This window comes from Strigops habroptila, chromosome 9, assembly GCF_004027225.2.
Source record: "Strigops habroptila isolate Jane chromosome 9, bStrHab1.2.pri, whole genome shotgun sequence".
Lineage (NCBI taxonomy): Eukaryota > Metazoa > Chordata > Aves > Psittaciformes > Psittacidae > Strigops > Strigops habroptila.
In genome coordinates, this window is record NC_044285.2 from 23494022 (window position 1) to 23517240 (window position 23219).

Genomic DNA, 23219 nt, shown 5'->3' on the forward strand with positions numbered 1-23219 from the left:
TGCAACATCAAACTCCATAAACTTTATTATAAGAGGAAATACAGGTTTGCATCAAAGCAGTCATAAAAAACACAACTAAACAAAAATACTTGGCACAGGGAATTCAACACACAGGTGTTACACACGTCCATGGAGGCTGCCATCCCCAAACGCTACTGCATCTCCTCTTCCCTCTGGGCCCTGTACTCCTTCATGCTCCTCTGCAAACAAGAGCAAAGGACAAATGTTACCAGTATATGCCTGAGCGACTCATACATCCCATGCCACCACCCTGCTCTGTGCTGTGACTCCTCTGCGCAGTGCAGAGTAGTCTGAGCAGCTCTGACAAAGCTCCAGGTACCTTCAGAAGTGACTGAGATTTAAAGTCACTCCAAGGAAAAGGAAGCCAGGCCATGCCACAGGTCAGGCAGAGAAGGTCTGAGACAACTATAGGTTCTTTATGGCTACAATACAGCTGTCAGCCCCCTCCTCTCGCCTCTGAGACCAAGAGACAGAAAAGCTCCCTGAACTTTTCAGGAACGGTCTCACCTCAAAGGTGTTGAGCACATGCTGGCAAACACCCATCAGGTCGTTCAGCCCTTTCCGGAACGGCTCAACAGCAGGAAGGGCCCCTTTGGGAAAGAAGATGGGTCAGTGGTTTCCAAAGGGGTTGATAGCCCTCTCCCTCACCACTCTGGGCAGTGTGGTTGTTCCCCCGTGATGGGAACAGGTCTTACACCAGGCACATGCCACACACTTCTCTCCTACCAGCCCACCCTCAGCACCCTGAGAGCTGAGCTCAGGCCCAGGCTACAGTATAGGAAGAGCAGAGCCGAACCCTGCCGCAGCCCCCCAGGGAAGGGGTGCCCTTGGCAAGAACAGCCTCAGCACTACTCATTTTTAGGAAATTACAGAGTTGGCAAGCACAAACTAGATACTCAAGGGAACAGTCCCATAAGGAAGGAATGAAATAACACCGTCCTCCTGGGGCAGCAAAGCTGTGGAGCCTGGATGGAGGGCAGTGGACTGAGCTGAAGGGGTTGGTATGCTGGGAGGAGTGAGTGATGGCCAGAGGCTCAGAGTTGTCGGTGCTGCCTATCAAGGGGGAACACAGACCCCTCTGGGAGGCAAGTCAAAAGACAGCACAGACCGATGTGGCTTTTCAAGAGAGCTTTGGTTCACAGCTTGATGACCAAAGCTGGCAGACAGCCAAGAAGGGGAAGCAGAAGCAAATTATCTCATTGCAGCTATGTATGTCAGCATACTTTGGGTTGGCTTTCCAAAACCTCTGCTGATTCAGGGGCAGATGAAGCACCCATCACCTCTGACAGGACACAGCAGATCTACCTTACCCCAGCACTACAGTAGAGTGCTTGCAAAGAAGAGGGAGAAGAGTGGTTTCTTTATTGAAATGACTCATGGTGGAAACCTGACATGAGCAGAGGGGATGCCACAAAAGAAGGGACCTGAATATGAAAGCAATGCACCTCCCATACCTCTGGTCTGGATCCGGAAGTTGATCTTGCTTTCAGAGGGGTGTGTGATGCAGTAGCCACAGAACTCCACATCAGGGCTGCAGGAGGGGTGAGAGGAGAAGACAGCAGTGAAACCCAGGCCAATCCACAGCAAATCTCAGGGAAGTCAGAGGCTTGGGCCACCCGAGACCTGCCAGGGCTCAGGATGTTTCTAACATGACTGAGGGTCTTTTGGGAGGGATATGCTGAAAGGACACTACCCGTGTAACCTTATTCACACGCCTCCATCTATCTCTGAGCTACAGCTGGAGCTTTGTAGGGGAAAGACCTGGCTGGCACCCTGTTCAAACAGGGGATCCTGGGTGCTTGGAAACCTCCCTCCACACAAACCTGTTGCACTTCTGCTGGACAAAGGAGGCAGATGGGTTTAGGGCACCACAAGATGTTTGCAGACTGCACGACATCTGCCTTCACAAGCCGAGGTGACTGGTAGAACATTTGTGCACGCAGCAGAAAGCACAGCCCCTCACAAGAAAGCTGCTCTTTTTCTTGTCATGGTGATCTATCAGAGGAATCCACAAGACATTTGCAAGGCAACTGTCACTTGAGATGCTGCATTGAACTTCCTGCTGGAATTCTTCCGAGGCTTACAAGTGAGTCTTCACAATCCCCCAGTGCTCCCCAGCTCAATAAAATCAGAGTGAAGCCATTTGTATATTTTAATGGGGGCAGCAGGATAATTAATTTCCAGCATCAATTCATGCATCTTGATGGAAGCATCAAAGATGATCAATCTGCTTCATACTGGCTGTTCCCATCCTCCTTTCTGACAGCACTTGCCCCAGAAGGTGACATAGATACTGCCTGGCCACCTGTACTTACACAGAGTTGCACATCATTTCACCCAGAGCCACGTAAGATATTCAGAAGTCTGTCACAAGTCAGGCATTACATTTCCTCTGGAACTAACCATCAGAGCAGTGAGGGCTGGCTGTTCCCTCACTGGGATGGGGAGCTGGGAGCATGAACTGTAAGCCAGCCAATAGGGCAGAGGAGTCACTGGCCAGCCCTGTCCCACAGCACCCAAGCAAGGGAGTAAGGCGGGTGCAAAGGTGTAGCCAGGGCCAGCCAAGGGTCCAGGTCACCCGGCAGGTTTGTGGGGGTCAAAGAGGCTCGAGGCCAGGCCAGGAAGACAATCTGCAGGTCAGGTGAGGGTAATGAGGGTCAGACAAAACCTATGACCACCAAGCAGGTGTACAATGTACAACAATGAGGAGAGGCTGATGTCAGGTCAGGAAGTCAGCCCATGGGCCAGCATCCAACGGCCCAGTACAGGCTGAGCTGAAGACCCATATTCATACACCCTAGCTCAGGAGGGACTGAAAGCCCTGAGCTGAGCTTAAAGGGGGCTCCTGAGCCTGGGGGCAGGGTGTGTGTGGAGGCCCCAGGTGAGGCTGCTCAGATCCATCAAGGCCTATTAGTGCTCTCAGGGGCTAACAGTACAAGGAGAAAGTTAATCCAGTGAAGAGAGGGAGTAGGTAAGGAGCCTTTGGAACCAGGTCTGATATAAATACCCCAACAGGCACACACAGAGGTAGTTTTGCCTTGTTCCAGCAGCAACTGAGATGCAACTCAGTAAGGAGAAGGGCAGAGCAGGAGATAGAGGAATGTCCAGTAGTACCAGGGGCTGTGGGAACTCCACTTACTTCTTCATGACCATGTATCGGAGGGCATTGCCAAGCGTGTGGTCCTCATTGTGCAACACAAAAGTGATGCAGTTTCCATCTGTCCCATCTGCCTGGACCTGCCATGAACAGGGAGAGAAGAGGTGCTGTAAGGCTCTCTGAACACCAGCCCCAGGGTGAGAAATCAACAGTTGTGCTCAGCTTCCCCACAGGAACTGGGAGGACCAGTAGCTCTGGCTGGGCCATCGCTGTGGCTCATGTCTCAAGTGCTGGAGTGTGACCACAAGCAACTTCACAGAGGAGGGAAGGTGGCAAAATTATCGACCTCAGAGAAACCTCTCCCCGGTTATCACAGTGCCTGTGCACCCTTGCTCCTCACAGGAGAGAAGAGGAGCCCAAAGCAAGCTGCACCTTCAGGAGCCATGGTGGCAAAAAGCTGGGAGTGACTGTTCAGGTTGGTGTGATTCCGGGTCCTGCCACCAGCCCAGGGCTAGACAGCAATGAGAGGGACAGTCAAAACCTCCCCAGGGAGGCGTGCTGCCTGTCAGCAGGGAAAGCTTATCGCACCTCAAAGCCAACTGTAAGCTCAAATTCACACACTTGGGAAGCCCCTGGCGAGCCTCGGGCTGCTGAGCCCACATGTAATGAACCCCCGAGGCCAGCAGCCAGCCCCTAGTGTGGGAGAGCACTTTCCTCCTGCCTGGCTGTCCTGGAGCTCAGCTCTGCCCAATTCCCACAGACAGACAGGGACAGGGAGCGCCCGATGGTCCTGTGCCCGCTCTCCCGGTCGCTGGGACTTAGTGAAGTGCCCGCGGGGAGCCCACAGCACTTTTCCTGCAGGGCAGTGCCATCTAGTGCCTTCTGCTGCCGCAGCGGCTCTGGAGCGGGACTCAGCGGCCTGAATGGATGGGGTGAAGGAGAGGAGACAAAGCCGCTGCTGGCAAAGCCACCCAAGGCCTGACGTTACGCAGTGCTGGGCAATACCGCCAGAGGGGAGACTCAGCTGAGCTCTGAGGCAGAAGCTCTTCCCTGGGAGGGTGCTGAGGCGCTGGCACAGGGTGCCCAGAGAAGCTGTGGCTGCCCCATCCCTGGCAGTGTTCAAGGCCAGGTTGGACACAGGGGCTTGGAGCAACCTGCTCTAGTGGAAGGTGTCCCTGCCCGTGGCAGGGGCTGGGTGAGCTTCAAGGTTCCCCTTCCCTTAGATCTACCCTCACTGTCGCGATTTATCCCGAGGCCCGCACACTCCTCCTCAGCCTGCCCGTGCTGAGGGGCCCAGCCCAGGGAGGCTCCGCCGGCCGAGCACGGCCGAGTCCCGTCCCGTCCCTTCCCTTCCCCTCCCCTCCCCTCCCCTCCCCTCCCCTCCCCTCGGCCGGGCGCCGCGCTCCCTCCCGGCCTTCCTCACCATCTCCAGCGCCGCCTTCCTCTCATCTTCCTCCGCCATGCTCTCCGGACTACAGCTCCCAGCAGCCAGCGCGGCGCAGTCCCTGCCGGAACTGGCGTCACGGCGACACGGTGTCGGCGCTGGCGGGGCTGGTGCCCGAGTGCGGCGGGCGGTGGCGCCCAGGGAGCGGCCCCTCCTGCCGCGGTGGCCGGTGAGCGGGGCCGGGGCCCGCGGGGGGGAACCGGGGCCCGCGGGAGAGCCGCCTGGTGCCCTCACACGTGCAGCTCTGCCGCCTCGGGCGGCGGCGGGGCCGGCACTGACTGAGGGGCTGGGCCCGGGAGGCCTGGCGGTGGGGGGAGGGGGTGGCTGGATGCTCGCCGGGCCGGCGGTCGGAGGCCTCGTTCGGTATCAGCGGGGCTCGGGGAGCGGCTGCTGGCGTGCGAGGAAGGGAGTGCGGTGCGGGAGAGGTGGGTAAAGGCCGTCGGTGCTGCGCTCGATGCGGTTGGCCCCGGAGCGGCGGGTGGCGGAGCTCGGAGCCCGGGCTCCCGGGACCGGACCGTGATAACCGCCTGCGGTTACTTCCGGGGGGTGTCAGCGTGCTGGGGCCGCACCCGCTGCCTCCCCGGAGACTCGCTTGTGGAGCGGCTTCTGTTTCCCTGCGCCTCTCCAAAACACGGAGCGCTGCCCGCCGGAGCGGGTGAGGGGCCTGGAGCGGAAACCGGATTGATCCTGCGGTTTGTGTCCGAAAGGATGAAGCCGGGGGTACCTGCACTGAGCTCTGCGGGCAGGAAGGGTGCTAAACTTTAACTTGGTACATGGATGAGAGAGCTGGAGCAGCTCTGCTCTGGAGCCAGGCTGGGAGAGCTGGGCTGGGGCAGCCTGGAGAAGAGAAGGCTCCTGAAGGGGAGACCTTAGAGCAGCTCCAGTGCCTAAAGGGGCTCCAGGAAACCTGGAGAGGGGCTTTGGACAAGGGCCTGTAGGGACAGGACAAGGGGGAATGGCTTTAACCTGCCAGAGGGGAGATTGAGATGAGCTCTGAGGCAGAAGTTCTTCTCTGTGAGGGTGCTGAGGCGCTGGCACAGGGTGCCCAGAGAAGCTGTGACTGCCCCATCCCTGGCAGTGTTCAAGGCCAGGTTGGACACAGGGGCTTGGAGCAACCTGCTCTAGTGGAAGGTGTCCCTGCCTGTGGCAGGGGGGTGGAAATGGATGAGCTTTAAGGTCCTTTGCAACAAAAACCAGTTTGGGATTCTATGAATGTTGTGCTTCTCAGGCTTAAAATGAGCAAATAAACTTCAGGGCTCAGTGTTGGAATATCCTTTAAAGACATAATAACTTATTGCAATGCCAGGGGAAGGTTAAAGGGAAGTCAGGACTACTTGCTGCTGGAGTCACTAGAAGTGATCTTATTGCAGTGGGGCAGTTTGCAACTTGCAGGGTTGCAACATGCTCATTTCATGTTTGGAACCAGTGGGAATGGGATGCCCTTTGCTTTCTGTAAGGAGGATTTCTGGAAATGTAAGCAGTGATCTCCTCTGTCACTAGCTGGCTCTCAGGCTGTGAATCTCCTGGTGGAGAACAAGAGGGGCAGTACTGCTGATAGAGGTGGGGTGCAGGTTTCTGGGCTCAGTTCTTGCCCCAGCTCTCTTAACCATCAGATGGGTTATGGGAGATCTTCAGTGAGGTCACAGCAACAAACAAGTCAGTTTGTGTCTGACTTGAAAATCATCAGCCACCCCTAGTGAAGCTTTAAATGTCCTGTTGAAGACTGAACCTGTGTTTTGGCTGTTGTGCAGGTTTTTTGGTGCCCTTCTCTCCAGTACCATGGGCGACCTTGCAGACAGCAGAGCATGACTTGCCAGGAGTATATCAGCATACAAATGCAGTGCTTCACTCACCTTTGTGCTTCGTCTGCCTGAGCTGCCAGATGCTTCTGGCACTGCTTATGGAGCTCATTGGATCCGTAGTGTTTTCTGGGTGTCTGTGGAGTGCAGCTTCTTTCCCCTCCCCTCCTGATCTGGAGCCTTTCTGTGCAAGTCCTGCCTGGTGTCTCCGAGTGAGTTTTTCTTTTAGGATGGTTTGGTCTTGGCTACTTCCAGCCATTCAGTGTTGTAAGTTTAGATAGAAACCAATTGTGATCTCTAGGTTATACAAAGGGGTTGATTTTAATGGATTTAGTTCCTGACTCTTTTAACTTCCGAGCAGAGATGCTCTCTAACAGTTAATAGATGTGTGTTACATGAGTTTCACAGGACTGCATGAGACGCTGCTTACAGAGAGAAATATGCTCCTTCTCAAGCTGTTTTACTTCATTTAATCCATCCTGCTTAAAGCTGGGGGCAGGTGTCATTGCCAAGGATGTGGATTCTGTCTCAGAAGTAAGGCTGAGGGCTGTGGATCCAGTGAGTTGATGTCCTTGCTGTGGCAGGACTGTGGGATCCTGCAGTGCAGCGAGTGTCTCCTTCCTTGTGGTGCTACTCACTCTCGCCTCACTAATATGAGAACTGAGAATATCCACTGTTAAAAGAAGAGAGGCTTTTGGGAGTCGTCTGAACCACTTTGTAATCCTCAGTTTGAACCTGGAGTTCTGCTCCTCTGGGATTAAGGTGTCTCTTTGGTTGTGGACCTCGTTCTGAGGTTGGTCACTTGGTGCTTTGCAGGCTGCTGATCTCTTGCAGTGTGTGTGGTAGGGGAGGATTTTGCTCAACAGGTTGAGTTGTGTTTGTGTGTCCCTGGCTGTGCCCTGGTGTAGTACCATGCACTGACATAGGTCTGGTTCCATTTCTGGACTGGCCAAAGCATCACAGACAACTTTATTGTGGCGGATCTGAAGGCACATGGTTGTATAATCAATTCCTCCTTGTTTAGTTAGTATTGCTGCAGATCAGTGTGCTGTGGTAATGCTCACAGGTTCTTTGATTTGTTAGGAAAATGAGGGTTGGCAGCACCTGAAGAGATCCGCTGTGGAGTGAGTAGAGAAGAGTATAAAGTGCAGTTTGTGTAATTTGCATCTTCTGGCTAAATTAGAGCTGAGGTGTGGGATGCAGGGAGCCTGAGCTTGTAGAGAGTCACTTGTGAAGGACTGGGCAGTTGAAATGGGCTTTATATATATATATATATATATTTTTTTTTTTTTTCCCCCACAGGTATTACTTTTTTGCCTGGACAATGTCTATGCTCTCCCTGTAGCTGTGTCAGGAGTGAGCTGCTGTCTCTTTAACCAGGAGAAATGAGGAGCACTTGCATGGCTGTTAATCATTACTTCATACAAGATCAGGATCAGCTGTGCGCTGCCCTGGTCTCTCTGGTGTGATAAGCTTTTCACTGGAGTTATCCAAGGCCTGGGTTTGTTTCAGCTTTGTAAACTTTTTGGGTCTGGGTTTTGGTTTGGCTTCTCTTGTGTTACAGCTTCTTCAGGTGGAGGTAATGGCTCCAGTGGGAAGGCTCTAAGGAATTGCGTATTCCTTTGTTTTAACTCCGAGTAATCTCCACTTCTGGTCCAAATGCTCCCACCTTAACAATGCTGTGAGCAGCAGGCTGAACAGAGCTTTTGCCCTCTTCAGGTCTGTGGAGGGGGGACTTGTGGTTAGTAACTTACTCATGTTTAACTAGAGGTAGGTGAGTCTTGGAGTACTGGAGTCTTGCTTAGAGACCCTCAGACTTCCATGTCTGTAGCACTGAAAGCTTTTTCGTAAGGTCAGAGGCAGCAAAATCTCACTGGAATCTGAGTGCTTTTCCTGCTCTAATGCCATCAGTGAGTGGTTGATGTGGTAGTTTAAAGCTGGCTTAGAAAGAAACTAAACTTCTCTGTTGGCCACTGAAGTCTTCTGGTGGGTGTAATCAAGCTCGAGTGTGGATGCAGGTGATCAACCCGAGAGCTCTTCGGGTACAGCTTTCTGGAAGGCAGATGGACTTCTCTAGTGGGGCAGCTCAGGCACTGTGAGATGTGATGTGGCAGAATGCTTCAGTGGTGCTGGAGGGAGAAGGTTGTGGTCAGGCTTGTAAGAAGCTTTCCAAATGATGTGGCTCTCGCTTGTCACGTGAGGTTCTTGGTAGTTGAAGTGTTGCAAGGGATGGTGGGACGCCTTGGAAGGGTGTTTTGAAACTCTCAACTGGGACTTTGCCTTTGTGCAACTCCTAATTGTAGAAGAGCAGAGTGGGGAGCAAGAGCAGCCCTAAAGCTCAACTACTGTGAGAGTTGTGACCTCGGCTGGGGCTGGACCATGGACCTGACTTGGTGGGCCACCTGCTTGCTGCTTGAGGCTATTACTTGCTCTTCATAGTATTTCTCCCTGGGGATAAAAAACCCCTGAACTTCTGTGGCGTGACTCTTGGCGTTACACATGGCAGCACTGAGCCAGACTGAGGTGGGCCTGGCTCAGTGGGATGCCTTGAAGAGTGGAAGAGCAGAAGAAACTTGTGGTAAACTCTTATGCTCCAGTGAGTGGCTGCTTGGGTGAGATTTAATAGTGATTCTTTCTCTTCATAAACTTGTCATTTACTCCTGTGAACTCTCCTCCTCCACAGTAGCATGTGGGAACGTGCCTCAGAGGACACGGTGTGAAGACCTTCTTCCTTCTGCTGGAACCTGCTCTTGAGCTTTCTTTTCATTTTTGTGTTACAGCTAGTGAGTAATCACGACTTTCTTCTCTGCTTTGTGTGCTTCCTCCTGTCTTTGTGCTGAGGAGTTTCCTTCGGAAGTGTGTGAGAGGAAAAACTTGGTACCCTTGCTTTTCCATTTGTGGTGACTTCCACAGTCACCTTCAGGTGGACATTGATGTTGTTCCATTGGCCATAATAAGCACCCCCTGTCCTTGTGTTTAAAGATCCTCTCCTCTTAGATATAAATGAATTTGGGACTGTGACTGTGGGAGGAAACAAACCCAAACCTGGCTCTTTGTCACCTCTTTGTTCCCACGTTTTTAGGTGAGCTGGAGCTTGCTTGCTTCAGAATGGGAGGGGGACAGGGCAGGGGGTCTGTTAGTTTGGGCACTCTTCACCTTCCTTTTTCCTAATAGATTTTGTGCAAGCTGGGTGTAACTCCTGTTGTTCAAGTCCCAGAGCCATGTCCAGATGAGGCTGGCACCCAGGTGGGAGTGGTGGGTGGGAAACAAGCAATGTGGGAACCCGTGGACATGGTGAGTGAGGACAAGGGAAGTTGCTATCTCAGAGCAGCAATGCAACAAGTTGCCTTTGTTCTGACAACAGATCAAGATGAAGAAGCAGCAAGTGGTGCAGAGCAGCACAAGGGGCTTCCCTGTGCCCTTGGCAGAGGGAAGGGGCATGTGTCTGTCAGAGGAGAGGCAGCTTTAGCCCAGGAGGAAGTGAAAGCAGTAGATCTGTTTGGGCAAGCTGCTGCTGAGTGCTCTGGGGCTTCCTCCCCCTTCAGTTGGTGGTGCCCTTTGGTTGTGTTCCTGGTCAAGACGAGCAAAGGAGAATTCGCTTGTCTGGGAACTCACATGTACACTGTGTGAGGCTTCATCTGGCACGTTCTCCCTTCCCCTTTGCTGGCACTGTGACCCCTCTCAAGCTTTCTAGAGCGCACTTGGCTGGGTGCTCTGCTCCAGAGCAGTGTCCTTCAAGTCCTCTCACTGTTCTGCTTCCTGCTTTGCTTGCTGTGGCCTTTTGTCAGACTCACCCTTTGCCTTCTGCTCCCTTCAGCAGTGCTGGGTCTGAATGCCTCAGTTGTATATGGTTGTATTGACATAGGGGTGTGAGCTTTCCAGCCACAAGAGAGGGTTCTAGACACAAACCAAGGCAGGCAACATGAAGGCGGACAAATGCAAAGTGAAAAATAAGATTTTTGGGGGTTTTGCAGGGTCAAAAGTCTTCCTAAGTCTTTCCTAAGCAGAAAAGAGGCTTATGGAGGTACTGGATCAGCTGAGCAGATGTCACAGCTGTGGTCTGGCATGTGGTTTCACATGTTAAGTCTTGGCTCTGACAGCAGATTAACGGGATGATACTTGGGCTGATTGTGTCCCGTTATATGACAGCAGACATCTTCTTCCAGCTCTGGAGACTTCACAGAAGGCTGGCCCTCAAACACTTGCACGCTGTAACCTGCCTGGTTCGATACATCTGCAGGGATGTTGGCTTTAGAACTGGTGTGTGGCTGAGGATAATCAGCTTGCAATGGTGCTGTAGTGCTTTGAGACAAGGTCAAGTGCTTTTACAGCAGTCTGGAGACAACAGGCACCCAGTGAGTGTCCCCAGACCATGAAAAGAGGATGTGTGTGGGGTGACTCCACACAGTGGCAGGCTTTTTTCTACTTGAATTTGATAGCAATCAAAGCCCAGGCCTCACCCCTGAGCAGTCATGTGTTAGGGATGGGGGCTGGTAGGTATAATGAGCTGCTGTTAGTGTAGCTGTGAGGCTGTGACTTCCTTTCTGAACTGGAGCTCGCTGGCTGCAGGCAGTTTTCTCAACCTTGTTTTCCTCAACAAGCAAGAAAAAACTTTAGGGTCAGGTAAAGAGCAAAGAAATGTACTCATCATAACTGGAAATCTGAGTGGAACCAAGGTAGGTAGAATTCGTTATGGGGCCTCTGACTGTAGGACGCCAGGGAGCTGCAGTGAGAAGAATCCTCTAGAGGTTGTTGTAGCCTTGGTGGTGTTCTGAACAGAACCTAAAAGGAAATGGGAGAAGCTTTCTGATAATGGCATCCTGTCAAAGCACTGAACAAGCTTCTGCCTCCCTCCTGTTGAGGGCTCAGTGAGTGCTGTTAAGATGATGCTGCTTCCTTTGGCAGAACACGAGTCTGATCCTTGCAGTGTTCTGTTCCAGGTGAAGCCATGGCTATCCTGTTCGCTGTTGTGGCGAGGGGCACAACCATCCTTGCCAAACATGCCTGGTGTGGAGGGAACTTCCTGGAGGTGACGGAGCAGATCCTGGCAAAAATACCTTCTGAAAACAACAAACTGACCTATTCACATGGGAAGTGAGTAATGCTGCTCTGCTGGCTATGGGGAGAGGCTGGTGAATGTGCACGAGGACTGGAATAAATGGAATGTAGCCAGATTTGGATGTGTTTGTGTGCCCATAGAATGTGCTGTCAGCTCAACAGCTGCTTTTTTTCCCAAACACTTTGCAGCGTAACCAGGATTTGAATTTAGCTTAAGCAGTAAGTACCAAGACAGTTGATACAAACCCAGTTATCTACTTTTATGCAACTCCAGAGCGAGTTGGAGGGTGCTCAGCTGTGGAAGTTAAACTGCTGGAGTCTGGAGTTTGGCCTGGGGAGTCTTTTGCTGGCTTTGCTGAGGCTAGGACATGGCTTTAGGTAAGAACATCACCCTTCTCAGCTGGATCACTTGTGGCTCCTGGTTGCTTTAAGATAAGTTGTGCTGACAGACTCCACAGGTCATCCTGAGCTACCACAGGTCCAGTCTGTGGGATGGAAGGATTCTTCCCAGGCTTGCACAGAGCTCTGAACAGGCCTGGGTCAGTGCTGATAGAATGGAGGGATTAAATGTTACAACACCTGAGGCTGTGCTGACCCTCTGCATATGTGTAGTAGGTAAGTCAATGTGCTGGTGTGCAAACTAAAGAACAGACTTTGGAGAAAGCAGGTTTAGACACATTGGGCCCCACTTCAGCTCTGTTTGTAGCACGGGCAGCATGGCTGCATTCACACTACTGCCCGAGCTGCTGTGTTAAAGCTGTTCTGGCTGCCTGAGCATTCAAGAGATAAGAATCAGGGTAGTTTCCCCACATTCTTCCCTGTTTTGGGAGCCCTAAAAGTCCCTGGGGAGAGCTTTCTGAGGAAGCTGCCTGCCCTGTGGTTTAACATACTTCAGATGCTAAATCTTTCCTACTGTCATTTTAGGGTAGTTCTTTTCTTTTGTTTCATCTTTGCCTTGAGTGCTGTTCAGCCAACTACAAAGCTGAGTTTGAGGAGCACCATAGTGTGTTTTTAGAGATGAAAACTTGAATTGTGCTAGAGATTGGTATGGGCCTAAAATAACATCTTGGCTTAATTGTAATAGGTAATACTGCTTTGAACTGGTTTGCAGTGTTATTCAGGATGCTGAGGATTGCTTTAACTAAAGTCTGTGTTTGCTCAGCACCACATCTTTACATGAATGGTTAACCTGGGCGATGGATTCAAGCCTGCTTAGCCTGATTACTGTTCTAATTCACTTTCTGCTGGGGTTGCTTTGTCCATTAGCCTTTGTGGTATTGGAAAACCAAATAGCACAAGCTGGTGGTCACACAAACCAGGCTACAGAAGCAAGTCACTGTGCCATGGAGGCTCGCTAAGGGGTTATCTTCCTGGTCACCCCAGGTAACTGCAGCTCTTGTCACATGTGAGCTGGTGAATGGATGCTTCTGTGCACACTGATTAGGATTAGACAGAAATCTTACCCCTGGGTATCCTGTCAAGGTTTTGTTTTTACAAGGAAGTAGCTGGAAGGACATGGACCTGAAGTTGTTTGGCAACTAAATGCCCCACAGCATTATTGCTAAGCGTGGAGTGCTGTGCAGCACCTGAGGCCAGTGATCCTCTAACACGTAGGTGGTCTCTAATTCCCTGTAGCTTATAGGAGTGGAAACATTTACCTGAACAAAGAGGGCTGGCATATGTTGGCACCTGTGAGAGTTCCTGTAGAGTAAGTGGAATTTGCTGCTCTCCTCCTCCAGCCCTCAAGGGCCCTGCAGGCAGAAGTGTCTTCTGGAAGATTAGTCCTGTGGCAGCTCCAAATGACCTTTTTTTTCCTCTTCTCTGCAGTTACCTGTTTCACTACATCTGCCAAGACAGGATTATATACCTCTGCATCACAGATGATGTAAGTATTTTGGTTACAGCTATTGCCCAGACAGGCTCTTTGCAGGTTTTGGCTTTTCTTCTATTTATATGTCAAAGAAATTCAATAGTGGGTGCTAATCTGAGGTGCCTTTTTTCCATTGGAGCTGCTGCTTATGTTCCCACTCACATCACTTACAGCCTTGAAGTGTAAGCCTGGAACTGAAATGCATGTGAATGGTTAGTTTTGAGGTGAAGTTCTTGCTTTTGCCTCGTTTGTGTCTTAGCAGCCTCAGTGCAGTAGAGTCTAGATGCAGAGCCTTGAATTGTCAGTGAAATTGGAAGTGTTGTAGCAAAACCTTCTCCCTCACTGAAAGAAGGTACCAGGCACAGAATTAGAACTATGGATTCCCCAGTAAAGTCTGCTGCCATCCCACATCCAGGAGGCTAAGACTGGAATCTGGCTGCTGCTGAATCCCAGGATAACCAGTCAGATCCCATCATGTTACGTGCAGCATGAACTGATAATTACAATTTCTCTACCTGCCCCATGTACTTTGTTATTCCTTGACACAGCTCTGGATGCGGTCTCCTTTCTTCTTTGCAGGACTTCGAACGATCCAGAGCCTTCAACTTCCTGAATGAAATCAAGAAGAGGTTTCAGACCACGTATGGCTCGAGAGCACAGACAGCCCTTCCCTATGCAATGAACAGCGAGTTCTCCAGCGTCTTGGCTGCACAGCTGGTGAGATCTGTTGCTAAATGGAGTTTCCCAAACTTCTCCCCAGAAATCCTCCTTGTGTTTGCTCCCTTGGAGCTGAAGCACCGTGTTGAGCCTGGGTTTAAAGCTGGGGAGCTGGCTGTTCACTCTTACCCTGCTTCTGGGGTGCTTTGGTGGTAAAAATGGGTTTTAATGGGCATTAGCTGGTCACTGCACTGGAAACTAGATCTTAATGGTAGCATTTGGAACCAACCTAGTTCCAGTTGACCATCCAGTGCAAGCTGATGTCTCTAAGAGCAGGACAAACAGTTTCTGTTAAACCAAAGTTCAGAGCTTGAGTACCTGGTAATCCTGAACTGCTCTCACTTCTCTCACCTTTACTGCACAGTGTGACAGGGTATTTGCTTCTGGCACTGTGTCCTTTTCAGGAGGAAAGAAAATTGGGCTTGGGTTACAGGCAAGGGCTGTACACAGAACCAGGATAGGCTCTCCAGCTGGCTTGCACAGAGGCTCCAAGGATTTCCATTCCCAGGATAGGCAGAAGGTTAAAGAGCAGGATAAACAGCTTGTGAAACCTCCCATGTTCCCTGAGTTGGGATTTTCCTTGCACCCTTCCAACCTCAAGATTCAAAGTGTGAGGGTGTTACAAAAGTAAGGGGAGTATCTGCTTTACCCTCAACTTGTCCTTTTCAACTGAGGCCATGGTGTGTTCAGGATGATGCTGATGCTGGATTCCAAGTCTGGAACTAGGCACTGTAGGCTTTGCAAGACAGGTCACTCCACTGGTATGATTCCAGCCAGGAGTGAAGATGAAGCCCATGTCAGTGGGGTCTGGGTAGGTGCTGGGCGTATGAAGGGCTGTGGGACAGAGCCCTGGCACAAAGCAGTGCATCTCCTAGAGCACTTTGTCTTACACAGCATTGACGTGATGTGTGACCCTGCCCTGCAGACACCTTGCCCTGCTGCACAGGGGGTTTTGTGAGGGAGAGCAGGAAGAAAAGCAGGGAGCAGATGCTCCAGGTGTGGGGTTGGGCTGCTCTTAAAATAGGAGCTGTTAATGTTGTGGGAATGCTGCACTTCCCACCCTCCCTGGTTCTGGTCTGCAGAGGTGAGCTTCCAGCACCAGCAAGGAAAACAGGCCTGGGGAAAGCACAGACCTGCTGCTAGATGGAATTTCAAATTAAATTAATCAAGGCAGATGGAAAACATAGAAGGGATGAATGACTGCCCTGTGAGTCCTGATCAATAGTCTTAATAGTGCACAGAACCTCAGGCTACAAGGAAAGTGGTTTCAGTCTTGTGCTGAAGACTCTTAAGATTCCCTAATTGACTGCAGACAACTTCATAACCTGAGCAGTGTTGGCTTGGGGTGAGGTTTCTTTTGCTTTTGGGTTTGGTTTTGAGACCTCCTTTGAATTAAAGATAAAATGTCCGTGGAATATTGGGCTTCAGAGCTTGTACACAGTCAGTACCTGGGGCAGCTACACCTGGTGGTGCAGGAGGTTCTCAGTCTGCTGTGGCTGGTTAGTGCTTGTGCTGTTCTCCATGAAGGGCTTGGCTTTTTCCCTGCTGATCTACTGATAGCGCCCAGTTTGGTGATCTTGCAGTGCAGGAGGAGAGGTCCTTTGCTGGTAAGCCATCAGCATGGCTCCTGCCTGTAAATGTAAACACTGGGCGAGCTTTATAACCCTCTGCAGCAGCAATAGCTGCATGTTGAGGTGCAGGGTGAAGCCAGGACACTGAGGTGGGTGAAGGTGAGGTGAGGATTTGCGCTGTCGCTGCCTCTATTGGAGTTTGTGAGGAGCTGTTTGTGATGTGCCCTCGGTCACTACCCGAGGCCATGAGGAGCACAGACCTGCACATAGTTCTCTGCAGAAACTGGTCTTTGGCTTATGCAGCAGATAGAAAGCTATGAATGGTAATGTCAGCATGGCATTGTGCATAATAAATCAGCTTAATTCCTATCTGGAGTGAGGAGTTCTCCACCAGGCTCTGATATGTGGAGATTGGAACTATACAGGTGGTGTCAGAAAGCTCTCCCTCAAATGGCTCTAAAGCCTGCTGAGGCCAGAGCCCTACTGATCAAACACTGCATGTAGTGCAAGAGCAGGACTGTTACAGGTGATTTCTGTGGCTGCAGGAGTTTGGTGTGAGGCTGAGGCTGGAGGAGGAGATCAAGGCAGGTCAGAACTCAAGTTTAGCACGCAGGTAACACCACAGAGGGAGGCTGCACTTCCAGTACAACCAGTGAGCAGCTTTGCTGACAGGCCAGTCCTGAACCTTTGCCTGAAAAACAAGGAGAAGGTTTGAAGGAGCTGTTGCATTCGGTGCTATAACTGATGATTATGTCTCTGATATAACTTGAAACCTCTCATCCTTGTCTGTGCTGTCCTGCGGTGCCCGGGAACACGGCACTGCAGGGCTGAGGGTCCCTGCACTCACTGCCTCCTCCTTTGTTCCAGAAATACCACTCGGAGACCAAGAGCACTGACCAGGTGGCGGAGACACAAGCTCAGATTGATGAACTCAAAGGAATCATGGTTCGAAACATAGGTACCCGCTTCCCTCAGCAGCCGGCATTCCCGGGATCCCCGCAGGGAGTTACCAGAGTGTAGCTGATGTGGGGTGGCCTCTCTTGGCAGAGTGAATAGATGAAGAAGGGGCTGGGGGAGCCTGGAGTTTGCTCTGTTACTTGCCTCGCACATGGTAGAGGGTGGCCCATGGGTGTGAGGAGCGCACTGAGATGAACTTGCACAGGTTGTGGTGGGGTGAAGCGTGGTCTGGATTTGGGCTGCTTGTCAGGAGGCTTTCCTGCAGCTGCTCAGAGGAAAGTGCTCCTTGGTAGCTTCCATATCGTGTGTGTGTGTGTGTGTCTCAGACTCTGGTTTGGGTTTTAACAAGTCTGACCACTTAAAACAGAGGGTTAGGTCTGGAACTGACCAAAATTGAGTGAGGTCAGTCCCTAAACGTAGCCTGTGTGCTGTGAAACTGCTCCTTAAGTGCTCCTGCCTGGCAGTCTCTGAAAGGCTTGGAAGTACTTGATGTCCAATAAGCCACTGCCACGAGGTCCAGGATGGCAGCGGAGCCGGGGTGTGGAATGCAGTGTTTTTTCTGGGATTCTACCTGCAGCTTTGGATTTTTGTCTCTTTCTCCAGACCTTGTGGCACAAAGAGGAGAGAAGCTGGAGCTGCTGATCGATAAAACAGAGAATCTTGTGGATTCGGTAAGTCTGGGGAAGGACTTAGAAAAGGGGAATGGTCTTAATTCATCATCAGGGAGGAGTGGCGGTGATGACCAGTGTCTAGAGCTGCTTTTAAATAGACAGTGAAGCATCATCACTCTGGAGAGGGACTTTGGACAAGGGCCTGGAGGGACAGGCCAAGGGGAATGGCTTTAACCTGCCAGAGGGGAGATTGAGATGAGCTCTGAGGCAGAAGCTCTTCCCTGTGAGGGTGCTGAGGCGCTGGCACAGGGTGCCCAGAGAAGCTGTGGCTGCCCCATCCCTGGCAGTGTTCAAGGCCAGGTTGGACACAGGGGCTTGGAGCAACCTGCTCTAGTGGAAGGTGTCCCTGCCCGTGGCAGGGGCTTGGAACTGGAGGAGCTTTAAGGTCCCCAAACCAGTCTGTGGTTCTATGATCTAGATCTACAGATCCCTTCCTTCCTTTCCTGTGTCACACACAAATTGTGCCTTGCCTCCCCACTCCTCGTAGCTGTTTGACAAGCTGCATCCCAGCCCTGCTGCTCCATGAGGGAATGAGGGCACCCTGTGTCTGCTCTGGAGTTGTGGGTGACTCAATGCTGGACTGTGCTGCTGGCCATTGCTCCAGTCCTGAGCATATACACCTGCCCCTCCTGTATATGGAGCAATAGGGAAGCTAAAGATCATAATGAAACCTTCTCTTGCAGCCTGGGCTGAAGTCAGCTTGATCCAGACAAACTGGAAACATGTAGAGTTGTTCTAGTGTGTCAAAAGGGAAGGTGTAGCTGATTTAAACAAAAACCCACCACCAATAAACGTGAATTGTACTAAATAGTCTGTAAAAGACTCTGGAGGTTCATAGGGTGTTTCTAAGTGAGAAAAGACTGACACCCTCTTCTCCCCCCCAGTTTAATGTAGTTATAGAGCACTATGTTATCTAGTAAAGCGTCGTGCGCTTTGGAAGCTTTTTTGTCTTTCCCCTGGGGATCTCTGGAGGAGAATAGCTGCTTCGGGTTACTGGGGAGGCAGTAGCTGGGAAAAGTGTGTGGTTCTTGGGCTGCAGCTTCAGGAACGAATGAGCTGTTTGACTTTCTTTTGTAGTCAGTCACTTTCAAAACTACCAGCAGGAACCTTGCTAGAGCCATGTGTATGAAGAACCTCAAGCTTACCATCGTCATAATCATCGTATCAATTGTAAGTATGGAGCACAATAACCTTTAGCTCTGAAGTCAGGTTCAGCTACTGGAACATGCCCCCAGCACGCTGGTGTGTTCTCAGCTCTGTGCCTGGCAAGGTCTCAGCTGTAAACCCAGCGTGGTGATAGTGGGGTTTGCTAGCGTGGGGTTTGCTAACATGGGCTTTCCAAGCGTGTGTGTTGGGTGCCAGGCCAAAGCAGCGCTGGGCTGTGGCTGTGGAGGTGTAGCTCTTGTCTGAAGTGGCTGTTTTCTCTCCCTAGGTCATCATCTACATCATCCTCTCGGCTGTCTGTGGGGGCCTTGCCTGGCCGAGCTGCGTGCAGAAGTAACTGGAGGCAGCTGGTGTTCGTCACTTGGAGATGAGAATCACAGGAGTGTGGAGAAGCAACCTGCAGGATAACTCTGAGTCTTTCACTACTGACACCTCCTCTTTCTTCCATCCCTCCAGGACTTCAGACTTTTTTGCCTTATCACCCTAAACAGGCCCAGCTGGTCACTGCTTCAGTGCAGCGTTAGCCTCAAGCGTGGGCTGGTTTAAATTACTTGAAGGGATTATTATTATTTGTTTCTTTTCCTGTCCCAACTCCAACCTCCCCAGCTGGGTGGGTGCTGTGTCCAGCCCCGGGGGGTTATGTGCATGCTCACCCCGTGTCCATGTAGCTTTGCACTTTCATGTGAGTGTGCAAGTGGAGAGCAGGATGGCTGGCAACTGTCCGGCTGCGAGGATGGGGCTAGGGGTGGTTTTGAGCTCACCTAATGGGGCAGGGACGAGGTGAGGGGGTGTGTGAATTCCCACTTCCTACAAGTATCAGAGGTCCAGGTGCCTCTCCTTGCACATCTGGCCTCATGTGGTTATGGAGTGTTCTAGCACGTGGAGGTTGTGAGGGTGATGGTGGGAGTAATGAGAACAGCTTTGGGCACTGCAGGATGTGGGTGCTGCCGCTGTGTGGAGCCTCCCTTTTCCTGGAGGTCTTTGTGCAGGTGGTAGGAGAGGGTGTTGGGTCACCTCAGCATTTCCAAATGGCAATGGCTGCCTCTTCATCCTCTTCATCCTCACCTCTTCCTCATCTCCCCCCCCTAATGTGCGCTAAACCGATACGGTAAAGGAGGCGGTTGCATATAGTTAAGGTTGCAGTAATCTATATCTGCTTTCTCACATGTTTCTCCTGTTGTTCTTTTGAGGGTGGACTAAAATGCGTACTAACGTCCCTCACTAAGGTGAAATTGAGGGCCAATCTGTTGATCTGATTGATGAGGTGTCAGGTATGTGCTGCTTGTGCCTCTGCTCTGCAGGTGAGCGCTGTGAGGACAGAGAAGGGTGGAAAGTTGGAGTCGATGGATGGTGACTTTCTCTAGGGGCTAGGGAAGAAAAGCTCTGTCAGAGGATGTAGTAACGTGTATTCCTCTGACAAGAAAATAAACCTAAACCCACGGCTAATAACCAAATGTCAGGCCAGGTACGCTGCTGCTGTGCTACTGTCAGGGGCCAGAGGATGCTCTGCCAGATGTTGGCAGCTGTGAGCATTGCATTTCTGTCCCAGTCAGCCCTCAAGTCATGGGGCCCAGCCCAGCTGACCAAAGCTGCTGTTGCCTGGGTGAAGGCTGCAGAGGCTGAGGGCTTGGGTCTCACAGGGGAATAGAACTGAAAGCTCATAGAAGCATCAGATGGGTGGTGCAGGAAGCTGTATCTTTCTAGCCCAGGGAAGTGGCTTCTCGGGATGGGAGGAAGCTGTTGAGGTGGGGAAGGGAAAGCTCAGTTTGGTGACGAAGCTTGAGCCCTGGGTGGGTGCCATGAGTTCCTGGTGCCCTGCAACACAGGCTGGCCACAGGCAGGGTGACGATGAGGAGGAACTGCTGCCTTGAGGCCTGTCACACTGAGCGGGGAGCTCTCCAGGAGAGTTCTCCTATCGGCTTGTACACGTAACATGGGATTTACCTTCTATGAGGCTGAAACCTGGCTGAGGGTTATCAGGTCTCCATGCCCAGGAAGTGCCGGTGGTTCTGCTCCGCACTGGGGTCTGTTCCTGTAACTGAGTCAAATGTGAAGCTTAGAGAGAGATTTCCTTCCTCCTGCCGCCCGCCGCAGCTCAGCGTGGGCTCTGCATGTTCTAGGGGTTATTGATGTTCCCGTGTTCATTTCTATGATCTGTTGTCTTCTGTACAAATACTTTTTAAAGCAAATCCTTCCTTTCCTTTTAAAGGATGCACCAAGGCATTAGTGTAAAATCAAAAGTAACTTGGTTTAAATAAAATTCCTGTACAGAAAGCAGATTTCCTTAGTTTTGTGAAAGGCGGGTGTAGCACTGAGCGTAGGGACTACTCTGTGTAACCAGTGAGTACCGGGGGGGTGCGTCACCTGCAGTTCCAGCCCGGTGTCACCCATGGGGCTGCCTGGGGGGGTCACAGGGGCAAGTCTGGCTGTGAAGTGGTTTTGTGATGGCCGTGAAAACCTCCCTGTGCTGGAGGGATTCTGACTTGTGTTGATGCAGGTTCCTGAGCCTGTCCTGACCTGACAGGGGCTCATGTCTGGTGGTGGAAAGAAGCCACTTCTCCATGTTGTGAGCTTGGGGCATGTGTGAGTGCCCCAGGCTGAGGCTGGGGAGGACACAATGTAAATACCTGAAGGAACACACTTGGTGTGAGAACAGCTTAGAAAAATTAAAGGATAAAACTTAACCATTGCCCTAATGAGACTTTAATATCTTATAGAGTTCGGGTTTGTGCTTAATGTCCCTGATCTGTGGTGATGGCCCCATCCTGAAGTGGGACAGCCCTTCGGGTGCTGGGCGTATGGGATTTGCATTTAAAGTGCCCATGAATTCAGGCAGAATGAGGCCCTGGTCACCTCTTTGCTGCTTCTCTTAAGCCTCTGGTCTGTCTAGAAACGTGTAACAGAGTCTGTATTGCCGTAGATATCAGTTCCTTGGTTCTTCACAGCAGCAGTGTCACAGCCTGATGCACTTCAGCTGTGAGATAACCTTAAGTTAAACGCTGCACTCCTCCAGAAAGGTTTTGTTCTTTATCTAGCATTAAATAGATGTTCAGTGGCCATCAAATAGGAGGAGTTGTCCTGACTCAGGAGCCTGCAGGGAAATGCTGGCGTGCTCTTTACTGGGGGCTGTAGCCCAAAGGTAAGACAGAAGAGAACTCAATAGATAAAACCTCTCAGATCTGCTGCTCTTTGTTCTGTACAGGGAGAAGGTAAATAAGTAAGTTCTATATGATCCAGGTTCCAGCTTTACCACCAGGCCAGGTCCTGGAAAAGAACCTTCTCCATAAAAAAGCGTAAACAGGGCAGTGTTGTAAACCTGCAAAGCTTCATCAGGGAGTAGAGAGAGGCCTATTTGTGTAAAGAGAGTTGTCTGTGACACACTCATGGGGCAAGGAGGGGTTTGTGCTCTGAGAATGAGCTGCTGTAAAGCTTCCTCTTTGCAAGTGTTGGTTCCTGTATTTTGTTGTGCTTGGGCTACTTGTAGATGTTTTTCTAAGAAAGCCATGAACTGAGTGAGGGCTGTGAATGGAGTTTTCCTTTTCCTGATGAAATCCAAGGAGCTTAAAGGTAAATATCAGCACTTGCACCACATGAGACTCTCTGAGCCCTATTTACCTATGCAGAGTGCTAGAGGTGAAGTGCAGAAGCCAACTCCCGCAGGCTGGGAGCTGCTGCTCATTCCTAGCACAAAACCAGTCCATAGTCAGGCTCAGTTTGAATAAAGCAGATCTATTTCAGCACCATAACATTTTATTAAACTACACTATCAAAATCACATTGATGGCAGGGAGAACATTGCTATCAGTGCATATTTTCTGTACTAAGACTGTATTCAGAGCATCCAGCACTTGCTGAGGAAGAGGACACTGGAACAGAATCCTTCATAACCAAAGAGACAGTAGAAAACTCTGCTACAAAACCCAGGGCAGTTGGGAGCTGGGTGGTAGAGGGAACACTTCAAGTCAGATCAGGCAGGGAGGGTCATTGTTAAAAAGTTCACTTTTAACTGGTATTTAACTTTTCATCTGAGTTAAGATGCTGCTGAACAGCAGGTTTTAAATAGCAGCCCCTGTCCCTGCACCTGCCTGTTCACAAACCCACACAAATATTGTGTACTGCTCCTTCACTTGTGAACGGTGACACACGTTGACCACAACAGCCTGAAGTGTTACTACAGTTATAAAAACCTGCTTTGTCTTCTAGAACAAACAATAAAAAGGAGCAGGAACACATTCTATACAGAAGTAAAAAAAAAAAAGTCAAACCAAAAAACAGTTGAGTTTCAGACAGAGTCGAGAGAACACGAGGTTGAGTTTAAAAAGTCACTTCTAACATCTCTATAACTAGTTCTAGTCTCCCCGAGCTGCTGCTGTGGAACACCACAGCGACAGCTCCAAGCTGCGCCCCGGACCCTCAGCAGCCTGCTGAAGCCAGCACCCTCCAGCGCAGGTCCCAGAGGGCTGCAGTGGAGGTTTGAAGGAGATAAGGCTATTTTCAGTCTTCCTGTGAAGACTCGTGTTGCAGTAACGTTTAGAGCAGTGGAAACGCAGCAAAGGAGTTGTCTGTTCCACTGCTGCGAGGTCGGGCTCTTGGCAGGTGACATGGTGAGGACAGTCTGTGGCAAGAGAAGAGGAGCTATATACATCAGTCTGCAATGGGATGGGTCTCTCGAGTTCCATTGCATGCCCAGCCAGCTGGGGTCTGCTTCACAGGGGTGTTGGGTTGTCAGTAGCACCCATCCTTCCAGGAATCGTCCTCCGTGGTCTGTGCTGCCTGTAGAAACCTGGGTTGAGAGACAAACAGGAAAAAGTCACTAACAAACAGCTGCAAGAAGGAAGATCCCAGAAACC

At 51.0% G+C, this 23219-nt stretch overlaps 3 protein-coding genes across 6 annotated transcripts in view; 1 reads left to right on the forward strand and 2 right to left on the reverse strand.

The window, feature by feature from the left end:
- On the reverse strand, positions 1–5088 carry LOC115612644 (DNA-directed RNA polymerases I and III subunit RPAC2-like). Its single transcript, XM_030497186.1, has 5 exons — positions 4542–5088; positions 3161–3258; positions 1476–1552; positions 529–611; positions 1–200 (listed from the first exon to the last, which is right to left on the reverse strand). The coding sequence occupies exons 1-5, from the start codon at positions 4578–4580 to the stop codon at positions 153–155; spliced, it is 345 nt and encodes a 114-aa protein (XP_030353046.1). The 5' UTR covers positions 4581–5088; the 3' UTR covers positions 1–152.
- Positions 4639–22106, forward strand: VAMP7 (vesicle associated membrane protein 7). 3 transcript variants are annotated; one of them, XM_030497183.1, is made up of 8 exons: positions 4639–4731; positions 11302–11455; positions 13247–13304; positions 13869–14006; positions 16445–16535; positions 17138–17205; positions 18283–18375; positions 18638–22106. In XM_030497183.1, exons 2-8 carry the CDS (start codon positions 11310–11312, stop codon positions 18704–18706), a joined length of 663 nt encoding a protein of 220 aa, XP_030353043.1. In that variant the 5' UTR covers positions 4639–4731; positions 11302–11309; the 3' UTR covers positions 18707–22106. The 3 variants fall into 3 exon arrangements, with proteins under 3 accessions (XP_030353043.1, XP_030353045.1, XP_030353044.1); XM_030497185.1 differs by lacking the exon at positions 4639–4731 and adding an exon at positions 6415–6573; XM_030497184.1 differs by lacking the exon at positions 4639–4731 and adding an exon at positions 8868–9144.
- The window catches only part of LOC115612642 (SLAIN motif-containing protein-like), a 21980-nt gene continuing 20839 nt past the window's right edge, over positions 22079–23219 (reverse strand). For both annotated transcript variants that reach the window (XM_030497180.1, XM_030497182.1), the window contains one exon: positions 22079–23152. In XM_030497180.1, coding sequence (XP_030353040.1) covers positions 23095–23152 — 58 coding nt within the window. In that variant the 3' untranslated portion in view covers positions 22079–23094. The remainder of the gene's footprint in view (positions 23153–23219) is intronic.

Excerpts from the sequence above, each read along its gene's own strand:
- LOC115612644 (XM_030497186.1), bottom strand. The coding sequence starts at position 4,580 with ATGGCGGAGGAAGATGAGAGGAAGGCGGCGCTGGAGATG. Across the intron at positions 3,259-4,541 it reads GGAAGGCGGCGCTGGAGATG|GTCCAGGCAGATGGGACAGA; the intron begins GTGAGGAAGGCC and ends TGTTCATGGCAG. Across the intron at positions 1,553-3,160 it reads CGATACATGGTCATGAAGAA|CCCTGATGTGGAGTTCTGTG; the intron begins GTAAGTGGAGTT and ends CCCCTCCTGCAG.
- VAMP7 (XM_030497183.1), top strand. The coding sequence starts at position 11,310 with ATGGCTATCCTGTTCGCTGTTGTGGCGAGGGGCACAACCATCCTTGCC. Across the intron at positions 11,456-13,246 it reads CTGACCTATTCACATGGGAA|TTACCTGTTTCACTACATCT; the intron begins GTGAGTAATGCT and ends TCTTCTCTGCAG. Across the intron at positions 13,305-13,868 it reads ACCTCTGCATCACAGATGAT|GACTTCGAACGATCCAGAGC; the intron begins GTAAGTATTTTG and ends TCTTCTTTGCAG.